The sequence below is a fragment of the Centruroides sculpturatus genome, unplaced genomic scaffold (assembly GCF_000671375.1).
Source record: "Centruroides sculpturatus isolate CEXI.00-Female unplaced genomic scaffold, Cexi_2.0 scaffold713, whole genome shotgun sequence".
Taxonomy (NCBI): Eukaryota; Metazoa; Arthropoda; class Arachnida; order Scorpiones; family Buthidae; genus Centruroides; species Centruroides sculpturatus.
Genome location: NW_019385143.1, coordinates 316502 through 339229, shown reverse-complemented (window position 1 = coordinate 339229; position 22728 = coordinate 316502). Strand labels below are relative to the sequence as shown.

The 22728-nt window shown below is 30.4% G+C and overlaps 1 protein-coding gene across 3 annotated transcripts in view; it reads right to left on the bottom strand.

Moving 5' to 3' along the window:
• Positions 1-21883, bottom strand: part of LOC111635364 (geranylgeranyl transferase type-2 subunit beta-like) — a 59159-nt gene extending 37276 nt beyond the window's left edge. For 2 of the 3 annotated variants that reach the window (XM_023380306.1, XM_023380305.1), the window contains exons 1-7: positions 21763-21883; positions 21569-21676; positions 17181-17378; positions 14736-14841; positions 7521-7573; positions 6369-6479; positions 6126-6237 (exon numbers count right to left, since the gene is read on the bottom strand). In XM_023380306.1, the coding sequence (XP_023236074.1) occupies positions 6126-6237; positions 6369-6479; positions 7521-7573; positions 14736-14841; positions 17181-17378; positions 21569-21676; positions 21763-21765 (691 nt within the window). In that variant the 5' untranslated portion in view covers positions 21766-21883. The remainder of the gene's footprint in view (positions 1-6125; positions 6238-6368; positions 6480-7520; positions 7574-14735; positions 14842-17180; positions 17379-21568; positions 21677-21762) is intronic. The other variant, XM_023380308.1, reaches the window with a different exon arrangement.
• Positions 21884-22728: the final 845 nt, after the last annotated feature.

The following is a 22728-nucleotide window of genomic DNA, read 5'->3' as shown; positions in this document are numbered from 1 at the left end:
GGAGCCTAAAAAGAGTGGAGTGTCAAGAACTATGCTCACCATAGAAACCAAGCAAGAGATAATAGCCAAAGTAGAGAGTGGGCAGAAGATGTCTGATGTTGCTAGGCAGTATGGCTTGAATACAGTAGGCGCAATCTTAGCTATGTAAGATATGTCAAGAAGTCTCAAGCAGCTAAAAGAGTAATGAAAATCACATCTGAGAAATAAAGAGCATTGAAGAGCTCATAATGGAACCTGAAACTGATGTGACGACAGAAGAACTCCAAGAACTCTCAAATGAAGAACACCATGAAACTCAGTGAGATGGTTTTTTTCTTTTTTTTTTTTTTTAAAAAGAAAACAAAAGAGGACCAATGCCAATGTCTGTTATTAAAGATCTTTTGAAGAAGTGGGAGAAAGTCAGAACAATGGTTTTCCAAACCAGAATGAGGTTGGGGATCTCTACAATTGCAATGCTATTAATTACGTCCAAAAAATCCTGAAGGAGCGAGAAAAGCAATCGACATTGGACAGATTCTTTAATGCCCACAAATGGAAAAAACATGACTAATAAAAATGCAAGATTGTGTATATATGTACTTTTACTATTACATATAAATAAATATAGTAAGAAAGTATATATTTTTTATTTTTTGGGGTCTCCAGAATGAATTAATCAAATTACCATAAAAACCTATGGTAAATCGATAATTAGTTAACGAACAATTCGGATAGCAAACAAAGTCTTGGAATGGATTATGTTTGTTAACTGATCACCTACGGTGTGCTAGAATAGGATTTTCGTATGAGAGTAGGCCTTAAATTTTCTTCAACCCAACACATTTATGCTATTACATATAAATAAACGTAGTAAGAAAGTATATATTTTTTATTTTTTGGGGTCTCCAGAATGAATTAATCAAATTACCATAAAAACCTATGGTAAATCGATAATCAGTTAACAAATAATTTGGATAGAGAACAAAGTCTTGGAATGGATTATGTTCGTTAACTGATCACACACTGTATAATGAAAGTTGTTTAAGCTTTGGTTTCACTTGGACCAGAAGTGAAGATCATCCTTTACCACTATATTTAGTATATGGATATAAAATGGCAAATGAATCATTGCTTCCTAGTAAATTAAGTAAACATTTTAAAAGGATGCACGGATTAATCGGGGGAAATTGGCCGTATCGGCCATTTCCCCGATTAATCGGTTTCGATAATCTGCCAATTTTACATTTTGGTATTTTTGTTAGAATGTTACATACAATGCTAGTAATAAAAACTAATAAATTTCTGTTATATATTTATTATTTATTACATGACAAACTGAATATTAAAAATATTTTACAAATCAAATTATTCCTTTTATCGATACATATTATATGTATAATATAACGTATAATCTAAAGTTTAAACTTTAAATAAAAAAGAGAGTATTGAATAGGTTAAAAACATGCTATTCTTCATTCTTTCGTTCACCAGAAGCTAATTCATCAAATAAATCAGAAAAACTTAGAGTTTCACCTCCATCTTGATCACTTCCAGAAGTAAAAGCTTCAGAATTTAATTCTTGTTGAGATTTCCTCTACCATATCCTCTTTTTGAAATTTCATTTTGAATCTAATAAAAATGACAAGCATAAAGACTTGTTTTCTATATATGCTGAAAATCTTTTTTTTTATTGGATTTTCTAGTTCTTCTGTTGTGGTATTAATGCCACTAAAGGAACTACTGATCTTTGCTTTTGATAAGAATAATTTCAGTCTCTATTGTGGGAATTATTGAAGATGAAGTGGCTTCTCGTTTGCTGGCTTTCCACAGTAATTTCTTTGAATGGTTTTACAAGTAGAACAATTTTTTCAACGAGAGACCACTGATATGGGCTCAACGTAGGAATTTTATTATCTATAGCATATATGACAAGGGCCAACATGCATATTTGATGTTCCAACATGTAGTATGTAGAATTCCAGTGAGTAGGAACATCTTGAATTAATTTGTGTTTCTGCAAACCTAACTTTTCTTGCAAATCTTCCAATTCGATTAAGCTACAGCAGAATGATTAAAATGTGTGACAATATTTCTATTAACTGTGATTATAGTTTTCACATCTTGTTCAGAAAATATGTATTCGTTTAGTATCAGCTGCAGCATATGTATAAAGCATCATAATGCTTACAAGTTGCAATTCCTAATTCCAGCTACCAGATTTGCTGCAGAATCTCTTAGTACTAAGAATATCTTATCACTTGTCAACTTATACTGTTCAAGAACAACTTTTAACTGTTCACTGATTCATGTAGCTGTGTGGAACCTTCAAAGGAAACAATTTGCAAAACAGCTCTTTCCTGCTGAAAATCATCCTTCAACCAGTGGGCTGTTACACTTAAAAAAGGAGAATTGCTTGTAGTTGCTCTCCAAACATCAGCAGTTAAGGAAATATATTTTGTTTCTGATAAACACAGAAACACTTCAGCTTTTTGAACAATGTCGAAGTTTCCATGCGTCAACAATTAAGTGTTGAGATTTATTTTAGAAACAAAGGAAGAGATTGTTGATTTTGCAAGGATATTCGGTCGTCTCTTGTTTACCTGACCCGAGGGAGATGGAAATATCAGTGAGAAAAATGGGTTTTTTCCACATTATAATTAACTGTATAATTAACTCCAGGATCTCACACTATTAATGCAATAAATTATTAACACTAATTGGCCGATAATGCATGGCCGATTAATTAGTAATCGGTCATTTTGCTTATCGGTGTGTCCTTACTATACACTGTAATTTACAAGATAAATCTGTAAGTTTTTTCAAGAGATTGACTGAACAACAAACAAAAGCAGCAAATTCTTTCAAAAGTATAATGACTGTTTCTGATAAAGCTCAAATTGCTTCTTATGAAGTCTCAGAACTAATAGCAAAAAATATGAAAGCTCATACTTCAGGTGAGTCACTTATTTTGCCTGCATGCAAAAAATTGGTCGTGATAATGTTAGGAAATAAAGCAGCAATGAAAATAAACAAGATTCCTCTGTCCAACGATACAGCTCACAAGCGTATTATAGAAATGTCTTCTGATATCAAGAAAAATGTATGCAGTAATAAGCTTCAGTATTCAAATTTTGCATTGCAAGTTGATGAGTCAACAGACATTACCAACACAGTGCAACTCTTAGCATTCGTCCATTTTATTAATGAAGATCAAATAGTAAATTAGTTTCATTTTTGCAAAGAATTAAGTGTGTCTACAAAAGATGAAGATGTTTTTAACATTTTGAATAACTATCTTGATAAATGGCAGTTAACATGGAAGTCGTGTGTAGGTATTTGCCCCTTCCATGGTAGGCTGTGTTAAGGGTCTTACATCTTTTGTAAAAAAAAAAACAAAATGAGAATGTTATCATAACTCACTGCTTTCTTCATAGGGAGGCCTTGATGGCAAAAACATTGGAAGAAAAATTAAGAAAAATTTTAGATCAAGTTGTTCATATGGTAAACTTTATTAAAACAAGACCTGTCAAATCGCATTTATTCGAAAAGCTTTGTATCGATATGGATTCACAACACAGACAGCTGATTTTACACACTGAGGTGAGGTGGTTGTCAAGGGGAAAAGTACTTACTCATGTACACAAGCTACGACAAGAACTTCTTGTGTTTTTGAAGAAATGAAACAGTTACATTTTTGTAACCTCCTTCGGTGCAAATTTTGGATTGCTAGGTTAGAGTATTTGGCCGATATATTTCAGCAGCTCAATATTTTGAATACTAGCGAGGTTGCAGCCAGAGTTTTCAACATGAAAACATGAACATTGGATGTTCAGTGCCACCTTCTTGTAAGCTTAGAAGTTTGACAATGGCATTTGGAACGTCAGTAGAATCTTGCTTGACGATCCAAATGCCATTGTCAAACTTCTAGGCTTACAAAGAAGAAGAACTGGTAGCTATATCCTCTGAGCATGGATTGACAATTAAACACAAGAAATTGTCTCTTGAAGCTTATTGGATTTCTATAAAAGAAGAATATGTGGCAATATCTAAAAAAAGCTTTGAACATTTTACTACAATTTTAAATATCCTATTTATGTGAATTAGGATTTTCTACCCTAAACATTAAGGGTAAAAAGAGAGGAATTCTTCAATGTATTGATGAGGAATGAGAGTTTGCCTTTCAAATATATGCCCAAACATTGAAAAAATTGCTAAGACACATCAGGCACATGTTCCTCATAAACACAAGAATGAAAAAACTTTCGTGCCAGGACCTGCCAAATTTACTAAATCTTACTAAGAATGTATCTATATACATAAAAGATAACTTTTTTGTATATATTTTTTTATTTTTTAACCCCTCTTTTTTACGAATTCTAAAAAGCATAACTCAAAAAAATGTAACATAAAAATGTTTTTTAATGTCAGAATAAATTTAATTTTGTCGTATTTATTTTTTTTAATTACCATAAAAGCAAACTCGAACTTTATATATTTTTTTCTTTAATATTTGACTTAATTCTTATAACATATTTCTCAGAAATTTGTATATAGTGCACCTACAATTATTTGTAGGATTTTAAATACACCCCGACTTCAAAAAGTTTGAGAACCACTGATCTAGATAATAAGCTACTGTTGAATTGTTGAGAATGTACTACAAAGAAGGTTTGCTGGTATATGTCCACTCCAGTATTAATAAGTGTGAATAGAACATTTTTCTTAACCAGTTAACAAACAGTAAACATAAAATTCTTTTAATTAAATTCATCTAAACATGGCAAAAATTTTATATTTTCATATATTTGAAACATTTAAACTTGTGAGATCTCAGCAGTCACCTACATCACTATCTTGAGAAAGAAGTACACCTAGAAAATGTTACTTTACCAACAACAATGACCAAATAGACACACATACACAGGCTGTATTTCAGCATGAAATCTGACTAGTTGTTACCTAAATGATCTGAAGTCAATTATTATTTGGTAAAACTGGACTGGTCATCCAAGTAACAAGATATATCAAGGTAAAAACAAGGGAAGCAACCTGAACTTTAAGATGTGTGTATGGAGTCTGATAGAACGCTGATGAGAAGTTCGGTGAAGAAAGTTCAAAGTATAATGAGAGAAATCTATGGTCAGAAAAACAGTTTGGATCAAGAATTGAAGGATAGAAAGTGACTAGGAGCAAAGGACTGATTAACTATCCTCACCTTGGAAAATGTTGGACTACAAAGAAAATGGAATTTCATGCAGTAATATTATATCCAATTCTGAAGATGCCTATGTCAAATAAAGATCTCCCCTCTCTCTCTGCAAACCAGTAACACAGTATAAGCCAGAGAATGCTTAATAAATAAATATTTCTTATTAACCTGCTGAGCGTAATCCTTTCCATCTGGATTCAGCTATGCTTTCTCAAAGGTATATCATTAAAAGTTACATGAAGAATAGTAGACTTGCTACTGTTCATGCCAGGATCAGTTGACAACATTTATCATCTCATGAAGATAAATCTTGTCAACTGTGTCAACTGATCAATCCTGTGTCAACTAATGAACAGACACAGGAACTTCACAAACTGAATTATTATTTCCAGTAATAATATTAATATTCAGCAGGTAGTGTACAGTAGTGTGTCAATTATCCAAAATAATTGGGACAGAATAATTTTGGCTAACTGATTGCACTTAGTAGAGAAAGAATATGTAGACAAATACCTCAAATAAAGTAAAAATTTTAATTTTAATTCTAGTACAATAGTACAAAAAGATTAAGGCATAGAAATTTAATACATATGAATGATAAAAAATATAAAAAATTATCTAATTTATTAAAATACAAGTACTATGTCTTTCATTGCAATCTATGACATACTGATGAAACTTCAAATTCAAAATAAAATGTGTGATCACTGATCTAAAATTGATAAATCATTTATTATACAGCTAATATTTCTGCAAAACAAGTAGCCTGTACTTTCTGTCAGAACATAAAATGAATATAACCAAAATTTCATCTGGATTGGACAAAAATTGCAGGAGTCATAAGGAATTCACACACACACAGACAACAGTTTTTATAATAGTAACAAACTAAATTTTGAATCAATTAATTAATACAAAAAAATTAATTTTTTAATACCATTTAATCCACCAGAAGGAAGTTGGCGTTCTGAAAGCCACCATCCAAGCAGATTGGAATTAACTTGATGTAAATGACCAAGTATGGAAAGTGTACCCAAACAACAATAAATCTGAAAAAGTAGCACATTCTATAATTAAACTATCAACTTTTAATAAAATACTTATAATAATTTTATACAATAAAAAAATATTTTAAAAATGCCTTTAATTTATAAATTTAAAGACTAATTAATTCTCATACTTGTCCAGCATGAGTTTCTGATCCTGGTCGACATCCAAATCCTCCATCAAAATTCATGCATGATAAGATGAAATCTACAGTCTTTTTAACATTGATTGCTTGAACATGACCCTGTATTTAATTATTATTTATGTTTAGTCAATTTTAATATTTCAAAACTACCATAACACATTAATTTTGCTCATTTAAAATTTAAAATAAACTACACTTTACATACATATTTTAAAAATATATTTGTATACAAGCAAAATTTTTAAAAAATGTCATATGTTATAATTAATATAGAAAATTAGATGTACAATAAAAATGAATTCTATTTTAAAATATTTTTTTCTGTTTTTCAATATAATCAAAATTAAATTAAATTATAAATATTATTTTTATTATTTATAATGAAATGATAATTATTTTGATATTTTGAAAAACAAACAAGCTAAAATAAACTATTATTCTAAGATACTGCTGAAAACTTTAATAAATTATTGAAATTATAATTATTAATTTAGTTAAGAGATGGTGCCTAACATCTACCTCTAGTAGCAAATTACTTTGTATTATTTAAAAATCAGCAGAATTGCAGCCTTATCATTTAGGCAATCGTTGGATGCTTCTAAAAACACTGAAAATGAGAGTGAATTTCTTTTGTACTTTTTAAAAATCGAGAAAAAATTAAATAAACTTCTCTACGACAAGAAAAAAAAAACAAATGTTGCTTTAATAAAACAAAAACATTTTTAAATGTTGAGAACATTATTAAAAAATTTATAATTTTTATAACAAAATGAGTATTGTTAGGATCTTAGGGTGTAAAGATCTCTAATTGTGAAATTCTCATTTAATCTCTCACAAAGTACTAGTTGGTTGATTATAACAGTCCAGAGTGGACTCCGGTCACATCCTGCTTGTTCAACTGACCCAAACAAAAGACATCCCCAAATCTTGTGTCCACACATAGGTGTAACCTGATCGGACCACTGGTTGTTAGGTTTTCATATGTATAAAAACAACCAATCCAACAAGTATAATTGAAAGTTAATATTTTTTCAAAATGTTCTAAAAATTATGAAATAATTTATAGATTTTTTTACAAACAAATTTGCTAAATGATTTTATTTGTTTAGAATTAATTTATAAATAAAATTATATTCTTACCAATAATGCAAGACAAGCCACTGCACAAAATGAAAATCTTGTGTCTACTTCTCCTGTAAGGATATATTTTAGGTGAAATGTTTTAAAATATAATATAGAATAAACTATTATTACTATATCACATTTTTCATATTTCAATTTGAAATTATGCAGAATATGAAAAAATGTAGTAAATGTGGTATAAATATTCCAAATTAGTAAAAAATATAAATTTTATATTTATTTTTATTAAAAATACAATAGATTCTTTAATAGTTGATGTGTATTAAACAACATAAAACACTGAAAATCTAACAAAATTATTATTATAATTATTAAACTATAGCATATACAGTTGTTTTTCTTCTCAACATTTTTTCTGGTAATTATAGATAAATAAATTAATTAATTAAATAATAATTAATCAATTTTATTCAGTTTTATTTTATCTCTCAAAAGTAAGTAAAACCAATGCTTCGAGTATATTATATCAATAATTATACAGCACAACATTCAGTATCACCACTATCACTAGAATATAAGATTGAAGAACTTTCATAAGAAGTGTGTTGAAAAAGCATCTAGAAATAGATTTCGCCACCAGGACGGCACTGCCAACAATTCAGGCCATGTTGGTTATTGCTATAGCAGATTTTTTAATGTAGAAATTGTTTGGTTTTGATGTAATAATGCCTTCTAAGTGCTGTGTTCCAGGGTAAAAGTGGCTATGCCTCTTGTAAAGAAAAATGTTTTCATGCTATGTTTTCATTTCCAAGAGATCTGGAAAAACAAAATGCATGGAGAAGGAAATATACCAAGAGACTTTGAAATCACCAAGAAATCCTTTGTTTGTGAGTTGTATTTTGATAGTTGTTACATTATAAAGACATAAGATCTAATTATTGAGGGAGGAACATACATAGAAGTATTTACAACCAACACTAAAGATGCAATTTCTACTATTTTTCCCAGGAGCAGAAGGAACAAGAGAAAAAATCATAGGACCTTATCCATAAGCCATGGAAGAGTCCTGCATCCTTCCAAAAAAGCTATTGCATTTACTACTGCTGTGTGAAAAACATTTCAAACTCATTTCTATTTCTTATGTAGAAGATAAGAAATTTGTTGTTGTTATTGATGATATTGTAACAGATACCAACTTGATCTTAATCACTTTAGGATGTAAAGATCATTAATAGGAATTGCAATCCAGCAGTGTTTTCAATCTAGCTGGATTTTTGCTGGACCAACATCATTCCAGCTGGATCCAGTATGGATATATTTTTGGTGCAATAAAGTGTTATCTATCTATCTATCCAACAATTTATGGGTTTTTTTTTTAAAGAAATAAAACATTTTTTTAAATACTTAAGAAACTTTTATTATTTAGACTGGTTACTATAAATCAGTAAAACTTCTTACACATTTAGGTAGTAAACTTAACTTTGGTTTGGTTTAACATTTGAGATAGAGATAATTAACTTTAAATGTTTATTTATTGATTTAGTGAACGTCTCTTCAATCTGAAAAAATCTTTCTGGTACACTACCTCACAGCCAATTCAGGTTATAAACTCCTTTTATTGTTTTTTACAGATGCATTTGAGTAATTTTATAAGATGGTAAAAGTATTCTAAACAGGACTAAAAGTACCATATAAGTGTGAAAATTAGATCATATGAAACTCATGAAAACTCTTAAGCAATGAGGAGGAGCTAGTAAATTAACCTAGCTCAAAATGCATCTGTAAAAAACAATAAAAGGAGTTTATAACCTGAATTGGCTGTGAGGTAGTCTATCGGAAAGATTTTTTTTGGATTGAAGAGACGTTCACTAAATCAACATATAAAACAGCTAAACCATCGGAAAATTTAAATGTTTAGTTAGATTATAATTATAATGTAATCTTTAAGTTAAATAATAGCAAAGGTAATTCTTCATTTGTTGTGAAACCATGTTGTACTAGATTTTCTTTAGAAGTGTTGAACATGAGATCGTGTTATTAACCAATCACATGGCTTCTTTTCCATCTTTATTAAGCCATGTGATTGGTTAATAACACAATCTTGTGTTCAACACTTCTAAAGAAAGGTAATTCTACTAATTAATTTATATTAATATATTATATTATAATAATGTAAAGATGGATAATCAGTGGCTAAGTGGCTATCAGTCTTATCAGTTTTCTCATGTAGGCTCTACATATAAGTCTGTAATTATTTATATGTAATTTAATTATTAGTGTTAATAAAGTAGTGAGTAAATAATTAGTAATAGGCCTAGTCTAGTAGTTAGTTATTATTATCACAATCATGAATCACTTACATTCATATAATCATGTATCTAAGATACTGATACTAATTAATTTAAGTAACTATTTAACTAACTAGGTAGTCTCAGTTTCTCACAAATTTTCACAATAAAATTGCCTAGCCTAGCCCACTAACCACTTATAGAATAAAAGTTAAAAACTCTTACTTAATAGAATTAGAGTAGAAGTTATAAAATATTAGTCTCGTCTTGAATAAAGTATTTTAAAGGATTAAATAAAATTAAATCAATCACTTCTGTTATTTTTTTGACTTTTCTGGAAGTAGGATCTCAAGAAACAAATGGTATTGATGGTGTTGTCTCCCAATCTACTTTTTAATGAATTGCATATATATCACGCTGCAGAGAAGGCCCTTTCTGCCTCTACACTAGTTGGTTTCAGGGTCATCAAAATAATCATAACTCAAAGATAAGTTTTCACCTCTGACTCCCTCACTTCCAGGAGCGTATTCTGTTGTCAAGTCTAGACCTCATGGTGGAGAGAGAAGTGGGCCGTGATGTTGTTTTTTTGAGTCAATGAAAGCTGCAGTCACAGTGTTGGTGGTTTTCAATCCATCAGTGGCAACAATGGTGTTTATAATTTGATGGGCTTCCCATTCCTTAATTAAAGGCATAGTACTAGCTGACCATGAGCAATAGCGAGCGTGTCGGCATCAATATCTGCTAGACTGCCTGTTAAACATGTGATAGGCTTAGCGAAGAGAGCGATGCAACTCCCGATTATTGCGCAATTGCCAGAAAAAGTATGAAAACTTTCTTATTTTTCGTCTCCAGTAAAATATCAATTGAGCTGAAATAAAAGGTTATCTATTAGCTAGTGATGGTCATCTCCTGAAGAGATAGGTTAGGTTTTGTGGATAAGCCACGAGGCTGCAGCTCCCCATAGGCTTAAACTGCAATCATTCCGTCATGTGATTCATTGGCTTCACAACCGACCATAAATTAGAATTAAGTACCAGGACTGGAGTGAAGTTACTTATTTTATTTAGCATGAAAATACTTTATTTAGTAAGAGTGAAAAGTCAACTGGCAATATGATCAACAGAGATAAAAGGGCGGGCAGTGCGGTGTAGAGAGGGGGGTGTAGCATGTGCCACACAGAATGGCAACGTCACTCTTGCTGCCGAGTGATAGCGCATGTAGCAAAGCCACAACGCCGACAATGTAGACTTTCGCACCATTATTTAGAAAGTTAATTAAATATATGCAGATCCACAGTACTGGATCCAGCAGGCCGAAGAATGTGTTGGATCCAGCTGCATTGCTGGATGAGGGATCCAGCAAGTGCAATCCCTAATCATTAGATACAATTAGTTCCACACATAGTTCAGTTTTATGTAACCACGAAAATCCATTTTTTCACAAGAGAAGTTAATAGAGAGGTTGCGGCCGACGTTTTCAACGTAAAAACGTATATGTCAAACATTTAGTGCCACCTTCCTGTAAGCCTAGAAGTTTGACAATGGTGTTTGGAATGTTGAGCATGATTCCACTGACATTCCAAACACCATGTCAAACTTCTAGGCTTATAGGAAGGCAGTGCTGAACATCCAGCATACATGTTTGCGTGTTGAAAACGTCAGGCACAACCTCGCTAATAAGTCCATTTGTAATACTGTGGCCAATAAAAATGCTAAGAAAGTATCTAAACTGTAAATAACTAATAGAATAAACTTTTATCTACTGAGGAACTTTTAATTTTTGTTAATGTTTTCAACTTATTTCACAAATCATCATCAGATGAATCAATATTTGAATATCAAAGAAAATTAAAAATATGAAGGCTTACAGTATGGAATAACTTACAACATAATTATGTTACCATACAAATAAAATAAAAAAAATTACTGAATAAAAAAATAAAAGTGTGATATTTTGTATTAATAAGTAATAATATAATTGGATTTTGTTTAAAACTTTACCTGTAACATAAAATAATGGTGCTTAAATCAGTTTTATTATCCAATGAAAATACATTTAATTCGTATACATCAGTATAAATTATATACGCACGATATAGTATATACTGTGTACAGTTTAATGCTATATTGTGCATTGTGTCACATACTCTGGATGAAAATAGGCACAGTTGCTGATAGTACCACCCTGGTGACAGACTTTCAGTGGTGTGCCGCGACATTTGATGATAGGGAAGCTGTGTTTCTATAAGAAGCCTCCGGCAATCAGGGGCAATCAGTTAATTCTTTCTTTAAATGTATTTTTAATAAATTATTTATCTGACGTACTTAATAAATAAACAAGTTCAATATAATTACCTCTGTTATATTAGATTTAATAGATTCCCTATGCCCTCTAAATGCCAATTCTTGCTTCGATAACATCTACTAATTTAAGTATAATACTGTATATCTATTAGCTATAACTTTGTTATAATTTTCAATATTTATTTTATATCGTTTACTAATGTTAAATTCTATTCCGCTTCGATTTCCAAATTGCTTCAAATATGAAAGAATCGCCAATTTTTCGTGTCTTTTGCCAGCTAAATTGTCAAAGCCATTCTTATTCCATACACTAATTTCATTTGAAAATAGTAGGTAAGCCAACAAAATAATTTTTGCATTTTTATGCATTTACAGAGCCATTTTATCGTGAAAATGTCGAACAAATATGTTTATTGAAGTGTTTATATTTAACTTAGGCATTGGCCTTTCTCTTTTAATAATGTTTTCTTTTTCATTATATGATCTCGAGCCAAAACTTTTTTAAAATAAATTTTCAATATCGCAATTACATTCCGAATCGCTAGCCACGATATAAGGGCTAAAATTAAAAATAAAATTATAAAAACTTACTTGGTGAAATAAAATGTGTGGTGGATATACATACCTGGTACAAAACATTCTTCAATTGTATGAATATACTTTTAAAGAAAATTATAATTAAATATAGCTTTGTAATGAAACGTACATAAAAATAACATAAAATATTCTTTACTCTTTAAATCTTAACCACTTAGTCAAATAGCTCCCTACGAGTGGAATCAGAGACGGTCCTGCTAGGTGTGCGGTGTGTACATGCACGCGGGCTGCCAAATCCCGAGGGTGCCGATACCGGTCAATGTCAAATGCCTCTTTTGTCGCATCACTAGTATATCTCAAAGGACGCGACAGGGTTGTTGTAAATTTTAAACGTTTCTCACCATAGCTGTAAAAATCTAAATATGTTAAACTTAATAGATTGTCTGTCGTTTGTTTTCTAACTAATTCGTTTTAGGACCAGGTGTTATCCACGGAAATTTCCAAAATTTACAACTTTTCGGTCACTCTCGTTGAACTGGTAAAATGTCTGTCTTTATTACATCTAATATTTCGAAGAAATCAGTCCCACTGTACTCGGCTAGAGATTGGTTCGGTTAGGCTTTTGTTTAAGTAAAGTAAAATTTCGGCTCTTTCATCAGGGTTTTATTTATGTCCCCAATTCCCTAATCGCTTAATTATTTAACTACTTAAGTAGAAATAAGTTGAAACCAGTTACTTTGTACTCGAATATTTGTAGTCTCGGGAAAAAGTGGAAAGACAAATTTTTATGACAAACAGACACATAAATCGTAAATTTAAGGAAAATAAATTCTAGAGCTTTTTCTGTACCTCGTGCATCTCTCTCATTCATTAAATTTAGCTGTAAATTATGCTACCAAAGTAACAGTTAATTTTTTAACATTATACAAGAGTTGTACACGTTTTTTTCTACATCCCCTTAAAGATGGGACATACGAAATCGTAATATCACTAATTTAACATTGAAATCCGTGAGTAATATAAAATCAGAGAGCGGAATAAATATATCAAATATTTTAACGGATTTTTTTAAACACCTGTCAACTATACAGAAAACTATCATAAAAACATACCAGTAAATTCTTATTGATTGGATTAAGTTAGAAATCTACTCGCGATTCACGTAATCAGGCGAGGGCGGCCAAATAGCTAGCAGGCGAGCAGCTAACAGCCCAGAACCGGTCCTGAATAGAATTGGATGCGTTATACATGTAGTATCCACCCAAGGTCCTAGGCGTCCACCAGATAAACCGGGTGAGGTTGGTGCTCTGTAAAGCGCATGCGCAAATCTGGCTTTTTTGGATGCTGACGATACAGCATTTCCACTCCGCCACTAATATTCTAATATACAATAGCAATCTTATCTTTTTTTCACGTGTAGTATAGAAATTTGTAATAAGATACATAATGCGGTTATAATAAAATATTGTGCGATAATTTTCATATAATTAAAGTTAATATGTATTTATTTTTTATAAAATACAAGGGAAGTGGCCCATCCACCACTTCTAATGACGGCACGCCACTGCAGAGTTTGTCTCTAGACAGTTTTTGGAAGAGACTTCTCCAACCTTATATTCTAGTAATCATGGCATCATAATTTATTAAAATGCAATATTATAGAAATAAAGTTTCTAAATTATGGAAAATGACTCAACAGAATACTTATTTGTATTATTTTCTATTTATAAAAACGTTATTAAATGTGATTAAAATATTTTAGTTTATGTTAGAATACTAAATAAATTCTGGGAAATTGCTAAATCTTAATTATTATAACTTCCAATTTCGTAAAGAATGGAATGTCTGCTAAATTACCAGATTAAAAATCGACATTACTGTATAAAAATAATTTGAATATAAATTTGCATATCTATAATGTATTTCAATATAGTGTATCGTTAATTATAAAATCCTGATAAGAAAATATAAATACTAATTTCAAATGTTAAAGTAACATTTTTTTAAGTTATAGTTTTACTATTAAAATGGACATCTGATAGAGATTCTTAACAATAATGTCTTTTCATTCACTTTAAATAATTATAATTGCATAAAAATTATTTATAAATAAATAAATGAAATTAATAATAAAAAAAACTTACCCCATTTATCTCCCATAAAGCTTCCATCTTCTTTTTGTAGGCTCTTCACATAATTAACAACATTACCAACATTAATAATATCCACTGAGTCATATATTGTAAGAATCTATAAAATAAATGTTAGAATCAATATTTTTATTTATTTTTGAATTAATTATTTTTGGATTTCAATATTTTTTCCAGTGTGGAAGGTTTCCATTTTGAATAAATCTTTTTAACAGAAAAAAATTTGTTCCATTCTGAAGAATTTTTTCCATTAAGGTACATGTTATTACAGCAGGTTTCTTTAAAAATATTTATTTATTCAATTTTATTAATTTGTTCTATATTCCAACCATGTGCATTATGTAATTTGGAAAGTCCGTTAAAAGCTGTCAATTCAAAAACAAAGGTATTCAATTTCGCCTGAAGACGACGGTTGTAAACTGTTGAAAGTACTAGCGAGCACGTCTGAAATTTAACAAATCTCTGTCAATAACGCCGCAACATGGAAGTGTCATATTTTTAACATTTTACCGCATATACATTTTATCAATATTTCCAAAAACATCCACAAAATCATATGCCTCATAAGCATGCAAAATTTTGTAAGTTTCTGTCACCTACTCAACCATGACCTATTTTGAATCACACAGCTGACCATCACCCAATTATCATGCATCAGTTCAAGATATGCTAGACCCCATCCCTTATAACATGGTTGCCCAACTGCAGGCTTGGACAAACCCACAATGTACTCAAGAAAGGCCCTCTTAATGCCCATAGAGCAGAAAGTTTTAAAAAAATATGGAAAAAGAGAAAGAAATAAAAAAATAGGAATAAGAATAAAAACCTACACTCATGAAAGGAAAGATGTACAGTAGAGTATCGTTTATCTGAATCAATTGGAGACTGGGGTTGTTCAGATAACCGATTATGTATGAAAAAATATATTAACCTATCCTAAGTTGAAATTTTTCTCTGTTGCGTGTTGCTTAGCATTGAATTTTTGTCGATGTTAAGTCTAACATAAACTTTTTAAAATAATAATCGTGGCTATTGTATCGTTAAAAATTATTTCTTTATTTTTTACAAACAAAATAAATATATTAAAAATATAAAAACAAAAAAAAAATACTTTAGGAGTTAATCTAGTATTAAAAACGTTCGATTCAGCACGACACACAGTCCTCAGAAAAACACCACACAAAAGTGCCAGTGCTGCCAGCTAAAACACATACACAAACATAAAAAATATTGGAGTAGCCGAAGACATAGCCAAAGATTGCAGCGCCACAGCACTAGTGAAAATTTAAATTTGCCAACTGAAATTCTTTCGGATAACTGACGTGTCAGATAATCAACTTTCAGATAAATGACGCTCTACTGTAATTATCTAAAACTGCATTATAAAAGCATAATCTAATTTTAAATAATATAAAGGAAGTAATAAATCGAGAGTCATTTTTCAAACATATGTTTTCCATCTACAATTGAATAAATTTATGATTTAAGATCAAAACATTTATGTATATATATTTAAAATTAATAAATCTTACATCACTTTATTAATATATTTTAAAATAAACAGAAGACTTTTTCAATTTTAATATATTGTTAAGATGTAATCATTACTATGATTTTGTTAAATTACATTTTTGAGTAATAGTAATACTTGATCATGTTATTGAATGCCTATTCCAAAAGGCACAGCGATAACAAATGCTGTGGTTAGTTTCAATTTTATCCAAAAAAAGCAAACCTGGCTTAAAATACATCAGCCATTATGGACGAAAGACAGTAAACATACCTTAAATTATCTACAAAAATTAAATTTGAAACTGGGTCTCTCACAATGAAATTAAAAGCAAATAAGTATTTACTTGTAATTTCATTATTTGCTGTAAATATGAAATATCCTTGTCTTATCCAACAGTCACCTTTGCAGCTCATGTCTTCCCCCTTCCAAACCTTCAACTACCCCACCTTTCCAACTTTTTCTCAAATCACTCTCCGTCCTTCCTTTACCCATCATTATCTTTTAACGCTACACCTTTGAGTACAGCCTTTCTTTTGCATGTGTGTAAATATAGAATAAGAAATAATTTGTAAAATAAATAAATTTAAAACTGGATAAGTAAAAATTTGAGGAAAATATATAGCTTTATCAAGCAAACTACTTTTAGTTAAAACATTTTCTATCTATTTAACATAAAGATGACCTATTAAACAGGTCAAAAATGTTTGTTTAATTAAATACTTTTGTAGGCTAATTTATAAAATTCATCATAATGTTTTCCTCATTCATGATCTGTTTAAATAATTTAAATAACTTCCAATAATTATTTATTTTATAAAATTATTATTTCATTTATTTATAAAACAATTATTTTACTAATTTGGAATTTTTCAGATAATATATTCAATTTTCTTCAAAACACAATTAGATACATAAAATTTAATTACCTGAATTGCACTTAATGTATATAGTAAGTGAGGATCATGACCTACACTTGCACCAAATCCACCACATTCATGCTGGCATTGTTGTATAAAATCTAGAATTTCTTGTTTACTGAGAACATCTAATTTCTCCATTAAATCCATTGCTGTAAGTCCCCAGTAAAGACCACTCATTCTCAGATATTCTGTCATGCAATACTCCTAGAAAAAAGTAATCATAAATTTGTTATATAAGTAATAGTTTTAGTTAATAATATATTTATAAGTAACATGTAGAGGATCCATATAACTTGATTGGATTTACATATTCAGAGCCTTAAACAGAAGGAATAAAATGGACTCCCTCTGATTCAAACCCGTTGTGTAGAGTATAAACACACCCAAACAACCTTAAAACACAGCAAAAACTACTAACTAAAATGTTTTTGATTATTTTTTTTATGGACTCCCTCCTTATTCAGAGATAGCTCCAGAAAACTTAAAAATATTGCCCCATTTTTCCAGTTTTAATTTTTTTTGCCACTTCAAATTATTTATTATTACCAGTTTTACTTACTAATTAATGCAAGTGCTGGTAGCCTTATCAGTTTCGCATCTGGAAAGCAAAAATAACATGTTAAGCTGTCACTTACAAGAAGAGGTCCAGACATTCGGGTCTCCAATTCAAACAAAACACAGTAGCATATAGTCTTAAACACAAACAGCTCTTTGTCCAAATAGAATCCACTTTTCAGGCATTTTCAAAAATTGGTTTCTAAAAATTTAGTATTTAGCTTATAAGTCTTTGGAAGTTCCATCTCCCAGAGCGGCAATAGTCAAGTGAATAAGACACTAGGCATTAGAGCTAGGGATGATGTAGATTCAAACTTTTGACATTTTAGTTTAGTTTTTTTTTAATGTGTAACATTATTATTTTTTTATTTGACCACATCATTAGCATTATTATTAGGTTACAATTTGAAAAAAATTGTAGACATAAATTTCCACTATCTTCCATCTGTTTTTCTTTCCTTAATATCAAGAACAAAGTTAGATAGATGAAAGAAAGGACCAGATATGAAAACCTTAAGGCTGTTATACACGTTATGGAAATCCTTTGAGGATTAACCGTGATTTTTTTTTCTATCTATCCACCTTTAAATAAAAATAATTCTTTATACGTTGGAAATATTTTAATAAGTTTTGTAAATTACTATGTTCGATCCAGCCAGTTATATTCAATTTTTTTCGTCTGTTAAGTACATCCTTTGTGGATTTCCATAACATGTATAACAGCCTTTAGGGGCAGGAGGCCCCAATTAAATCTGCTTGTTTTTACTAAACAGGAAATAATGTCACAATTTTTAATCTTTTGTTTTATAACCTTTAAATGTGAGGAATAATAATTGTAATAATAATGTTAATGATGTGGTAAAATAATAAAGTTACACACAAAAACTAAACTGAACTAAAATTTTAAGGTTCGAACCTACATCATCTAGGTCCGGTACCTAGTGTCTTATTCACTCAGCTATTGCTGCTCTGGGACGTCAAACTTCCAAAGACTTATAAGCTAAATACTAAATTTTCAGAGGCCCATTTTTTGGAAACACTTTTGAACAAGGAGCTGCTTGTTCAAAAGTACTCACCAAGTTTTGTTTGATTCAGAGTCCCAAACATCTTGCCCTCCCCTTGTTAGCAATAGGAATCATTTAAAGGAATAACACCTAAATACAATTTCCATTTTTCATCCATTTTTATAGATTTTATAATAAATGCAATAAATATAAAAATATATCTGAAAAACAAAAGCTTAAAAATTCAATAAAGACAATTATAAAAATTATAAAACATTTGTAAATTTTAACAATGAAATTGGTTATTTGACAAGTTAAAAGGTGATATTTAAAAAAAGTCAGTAGAAGTTTTCTTAGGTAGTCCCAATGGCAGCACGTCTAGAATCTCGACAACATGCATGTTTTGAAAGTTAATCTAGGTGTCCTTGTCTTTAGTTTACAAGATTTCTAGTGTCATTTCAGTACTAGAATAATTTCCTAACATTTTATAATTTTTTTAAAGTTATTTAATTATTAAGGTTCAAAAAGTTATATATTGTTGTGTGAAGCATTTTTTCGAATTTTATATTTGATATTTTGTTGTTTATTGTTGTAATGGCAGAGTTTGGAAAACACCAACAATTTTCTTGGCAAAAGTGTACTTCAAAGAATTTTTTTCATTTTTAGTATCATAATTTCTCAAATTTAATTTTGACAAGAGAATTTCATCAGTTGGTATGTTTGCCATAAAGTTTGGTATGCAACCTGCAGATGCAGAATACATCTGCATGTTTGAAATGTGATGTCATTGTAAATTAAATTATCGAAAATATCGTGATTCTGTTTCTTTTATATGTCATAAATGCAAGATGAACAGTTTGTCATTTGAAGTAATTTTTAAACATAAATTTGGGAAAATTTCTTGGAGAACTACTTTTTCATTTATTTGGCATCTAATTTGCATAGAACGTATAGTACATTGAGCGCCACCTGTTTAGTTGTGGGCATGAGTAGTCAAACAGCTGTTGACTGGGCAAATTTCATATGACACATTATGACTGTTTCATAGTCTAATTTTACCAGAATGAAAATTGGATGGACCTGGAAAGTTTGTCGAAATTGTTGTGAGCAAAAGAAAAAACTAGGAGAATGGTTTGACCTGTTTGTTCAGCAAATGAGTAAATTTTATCCAGGAACAGGATGTGTTTTAGTTTGGAAAGAGCCAGAGAATGTACCTTCAGTTCTAAAAGTAAGTACCAATAAATCCAAAAATCATAAGAGGAAGAACGTAGACCTATGTGTTAAGAACGTGGAAAAAGTTTCTATGATAGAAAAGGATGAAGTTATGAAAAAATCAACCAAACCATGCTTTTTACCAAATAAATCGAAAAAAACAAATTAGAAATACGTCAAAGGTGAGTGTAAGATTTTTTTTCTTTAAATGCAGGTGTAGTAAGTAGCTGTGCCGGTTGCCATCTTGTTTGTGGATGTCAGGTTCACAAACAAGATGGCAACCAGAAGTGCCGCCATAGTTTACCTAAGTAAACTTTTACCAAAAAATCAAAGTTAAAAAACTTAAAATCTTCTCAAAACAACGAGAAATTATTCCTGTCTGTCTTTACTGATTTGCAAGAATTATTTAAAACTAATTTTCTTAAAAATGGGACTATACATCAACCACAACTGTCTTCTAAAAGGAACCTGCTTTATTAGTTTAATTTTATCACAAGTGAAGAGGCCCTGACTATAACAGGGCCTCTTCAGTGGGTATAACATCACAATACATAGCAATGTTTGCTTCACAAAACATCATAATTTTGATCATAATTGATTTTATATTTGGTTCTTTTTTTTTAAATACTCTTTCTGCCCTGTGGGCACTAGGAAGGCCTCTTATAGCAGACCCATTATGGGTTTGGCCAGGCCCACAATGGTGCGAACGGGTGGTGAGGGACAGGGCTTGACATATTCAAATGGACTATCCCCAAAAAATTCCCTGGGATTCCTTGACCTGTCCAGATTTGATCCTGGGTCCCCCAGAGTGGTGGGCTAAGAATCTTGACCACTCGGCCATCCGGCCTATTTATATTTGGTTCAATATGCCATTATACTTTTCTCAATCAGCTTCTTTATATTTATTCTAATTAGAACATATTCATTACATTCATTTAAAATCATTATTTGAAGTATAAAACTTCAGAATGCAATTTTTAAAGATAATTATGCTTACTATATGGCATATGGACTCAAAGATTTTCCATCCCTAAATTACCTGATTAAATTTTTAACATCTAATAAAAACTTCTAATCAGAACTAGTTTCATAATTTATGGGGTCCATTGTAAAATATAAATGTGGGATATTTTCCCAATGCTAAAGACTAAGTATTAACCAAGTGCAAGAGCCCAAGTAACCCATGACAACTCTGCCCTCAATGAAAATTGCATATTGTTTGCATCGATATTACAGATGCACATTTTCCATTCACTTAGAAATTTATCCCATAAGTTACATAGAAACATTTTATTATTATAGTTATATTTTTATTTTATATTTTTTCATTTGTATTCTGATGATGGCTGCTAGAACAGTCAAAAACATTTGAGAAAACAAAGAATATTGCTGGCAAAGTCTTATTTAGTGAGTTTTCGTGAAAATTCTTTCTACCAAGCAGACAGTAATTGAATAATAAATATCAACTATAGTCAATATTCATTATTCTTTATTAAAGTCATTGAGTAACAAATAACGAGTATTAAGTGTAAAAATATATTAATCCTTGGTGCATTATGATTCTGCACACTGCAGTATATCATTATGCTGTTTATATGTTACACAATAAGGTTTAATACTTACATAATCATCTTTTTTGTTACTATAAGATGCTATATAATTGTGATGTTTTTCTAATAGTAGATCTGAGGGAAAATTATCTGTCAGTGTAACATCCTTAATAAGTACAGCCTGAAAAACATATTTAAATTAAAAATTATATAGATTACGATTTTCTTAAATTTATTCTAAACATTTCAAAAAATAATTAAACCAACCATGTTACTATTTAATAAGTTTCCTAAATTTTGTGTTTATTTATAAACGCATAAATTCATAGAACAAGTAAACATTCATAAGAAAACACGTAAACCATGCCGAAAATTGATAAGTATTTTGACACCGAATGGCGCTTTTCACATATCATGTTAAAAATATATATATTTTTTTATTTAAGATAATTAAATTTTATACTTAAATTAATTTTATAGTAAAAAATTTAAATTTAAAAAAATTTAATTTTCTTAAATTACGTTTAGATGATTTTTGTAATTAGATTATTTTTAGGTTGCCAGATTGGATTTCTCTCCGAACTTGATTTCGCTGTAATCGAAGTGGTCCATCAAGATCCACCAAGAAAATTATTTTGTGTTTTGAGGAAACTGGAATCTTTTGCTTTAAAACTAGGACAGGATCGCAAACCGATTGAACGTCTATGCAAGATTTTTCACAGAACTTTCCACACTGTCATACAGAGCGTGTTTAATTGCCATAATATTGCACGCGCATTACTGCTGCTATGAGCATTTTCCAATCCGTTCTCCACTACTGCAATAGCAACGTCTTTCGTTTTTAGACGATCAATCGGTTTGCGATCCCGTCCTAGTTTTAAAGAAAAAAGTTCCAGTTTCCACAAACTTTCTACACTGTCAAGCAAGACCCGCATACAAGATTTTCCATACAATATTCCAGTCAAAAATTGCTTTCTGATGATAATGATAAGCGGAAAACATTTACCGTGGCATTCGTAGCTCGGATGATGGTTGATGATGCATGGCTCTGGTAAATTCCGTGGAAAAATAAGACTCATTTTCATTTGAATGGTATAGTAAATATTTACAGCTATTGTATTGATACTGTATTTGGTCTGACGAAAATTCATATATTCGTCAAATTCCATGCATTCACCAAAGATAACGACGCGGTATTAATTAAAGGATTTCAGTGTCCCTTATCATTGATTC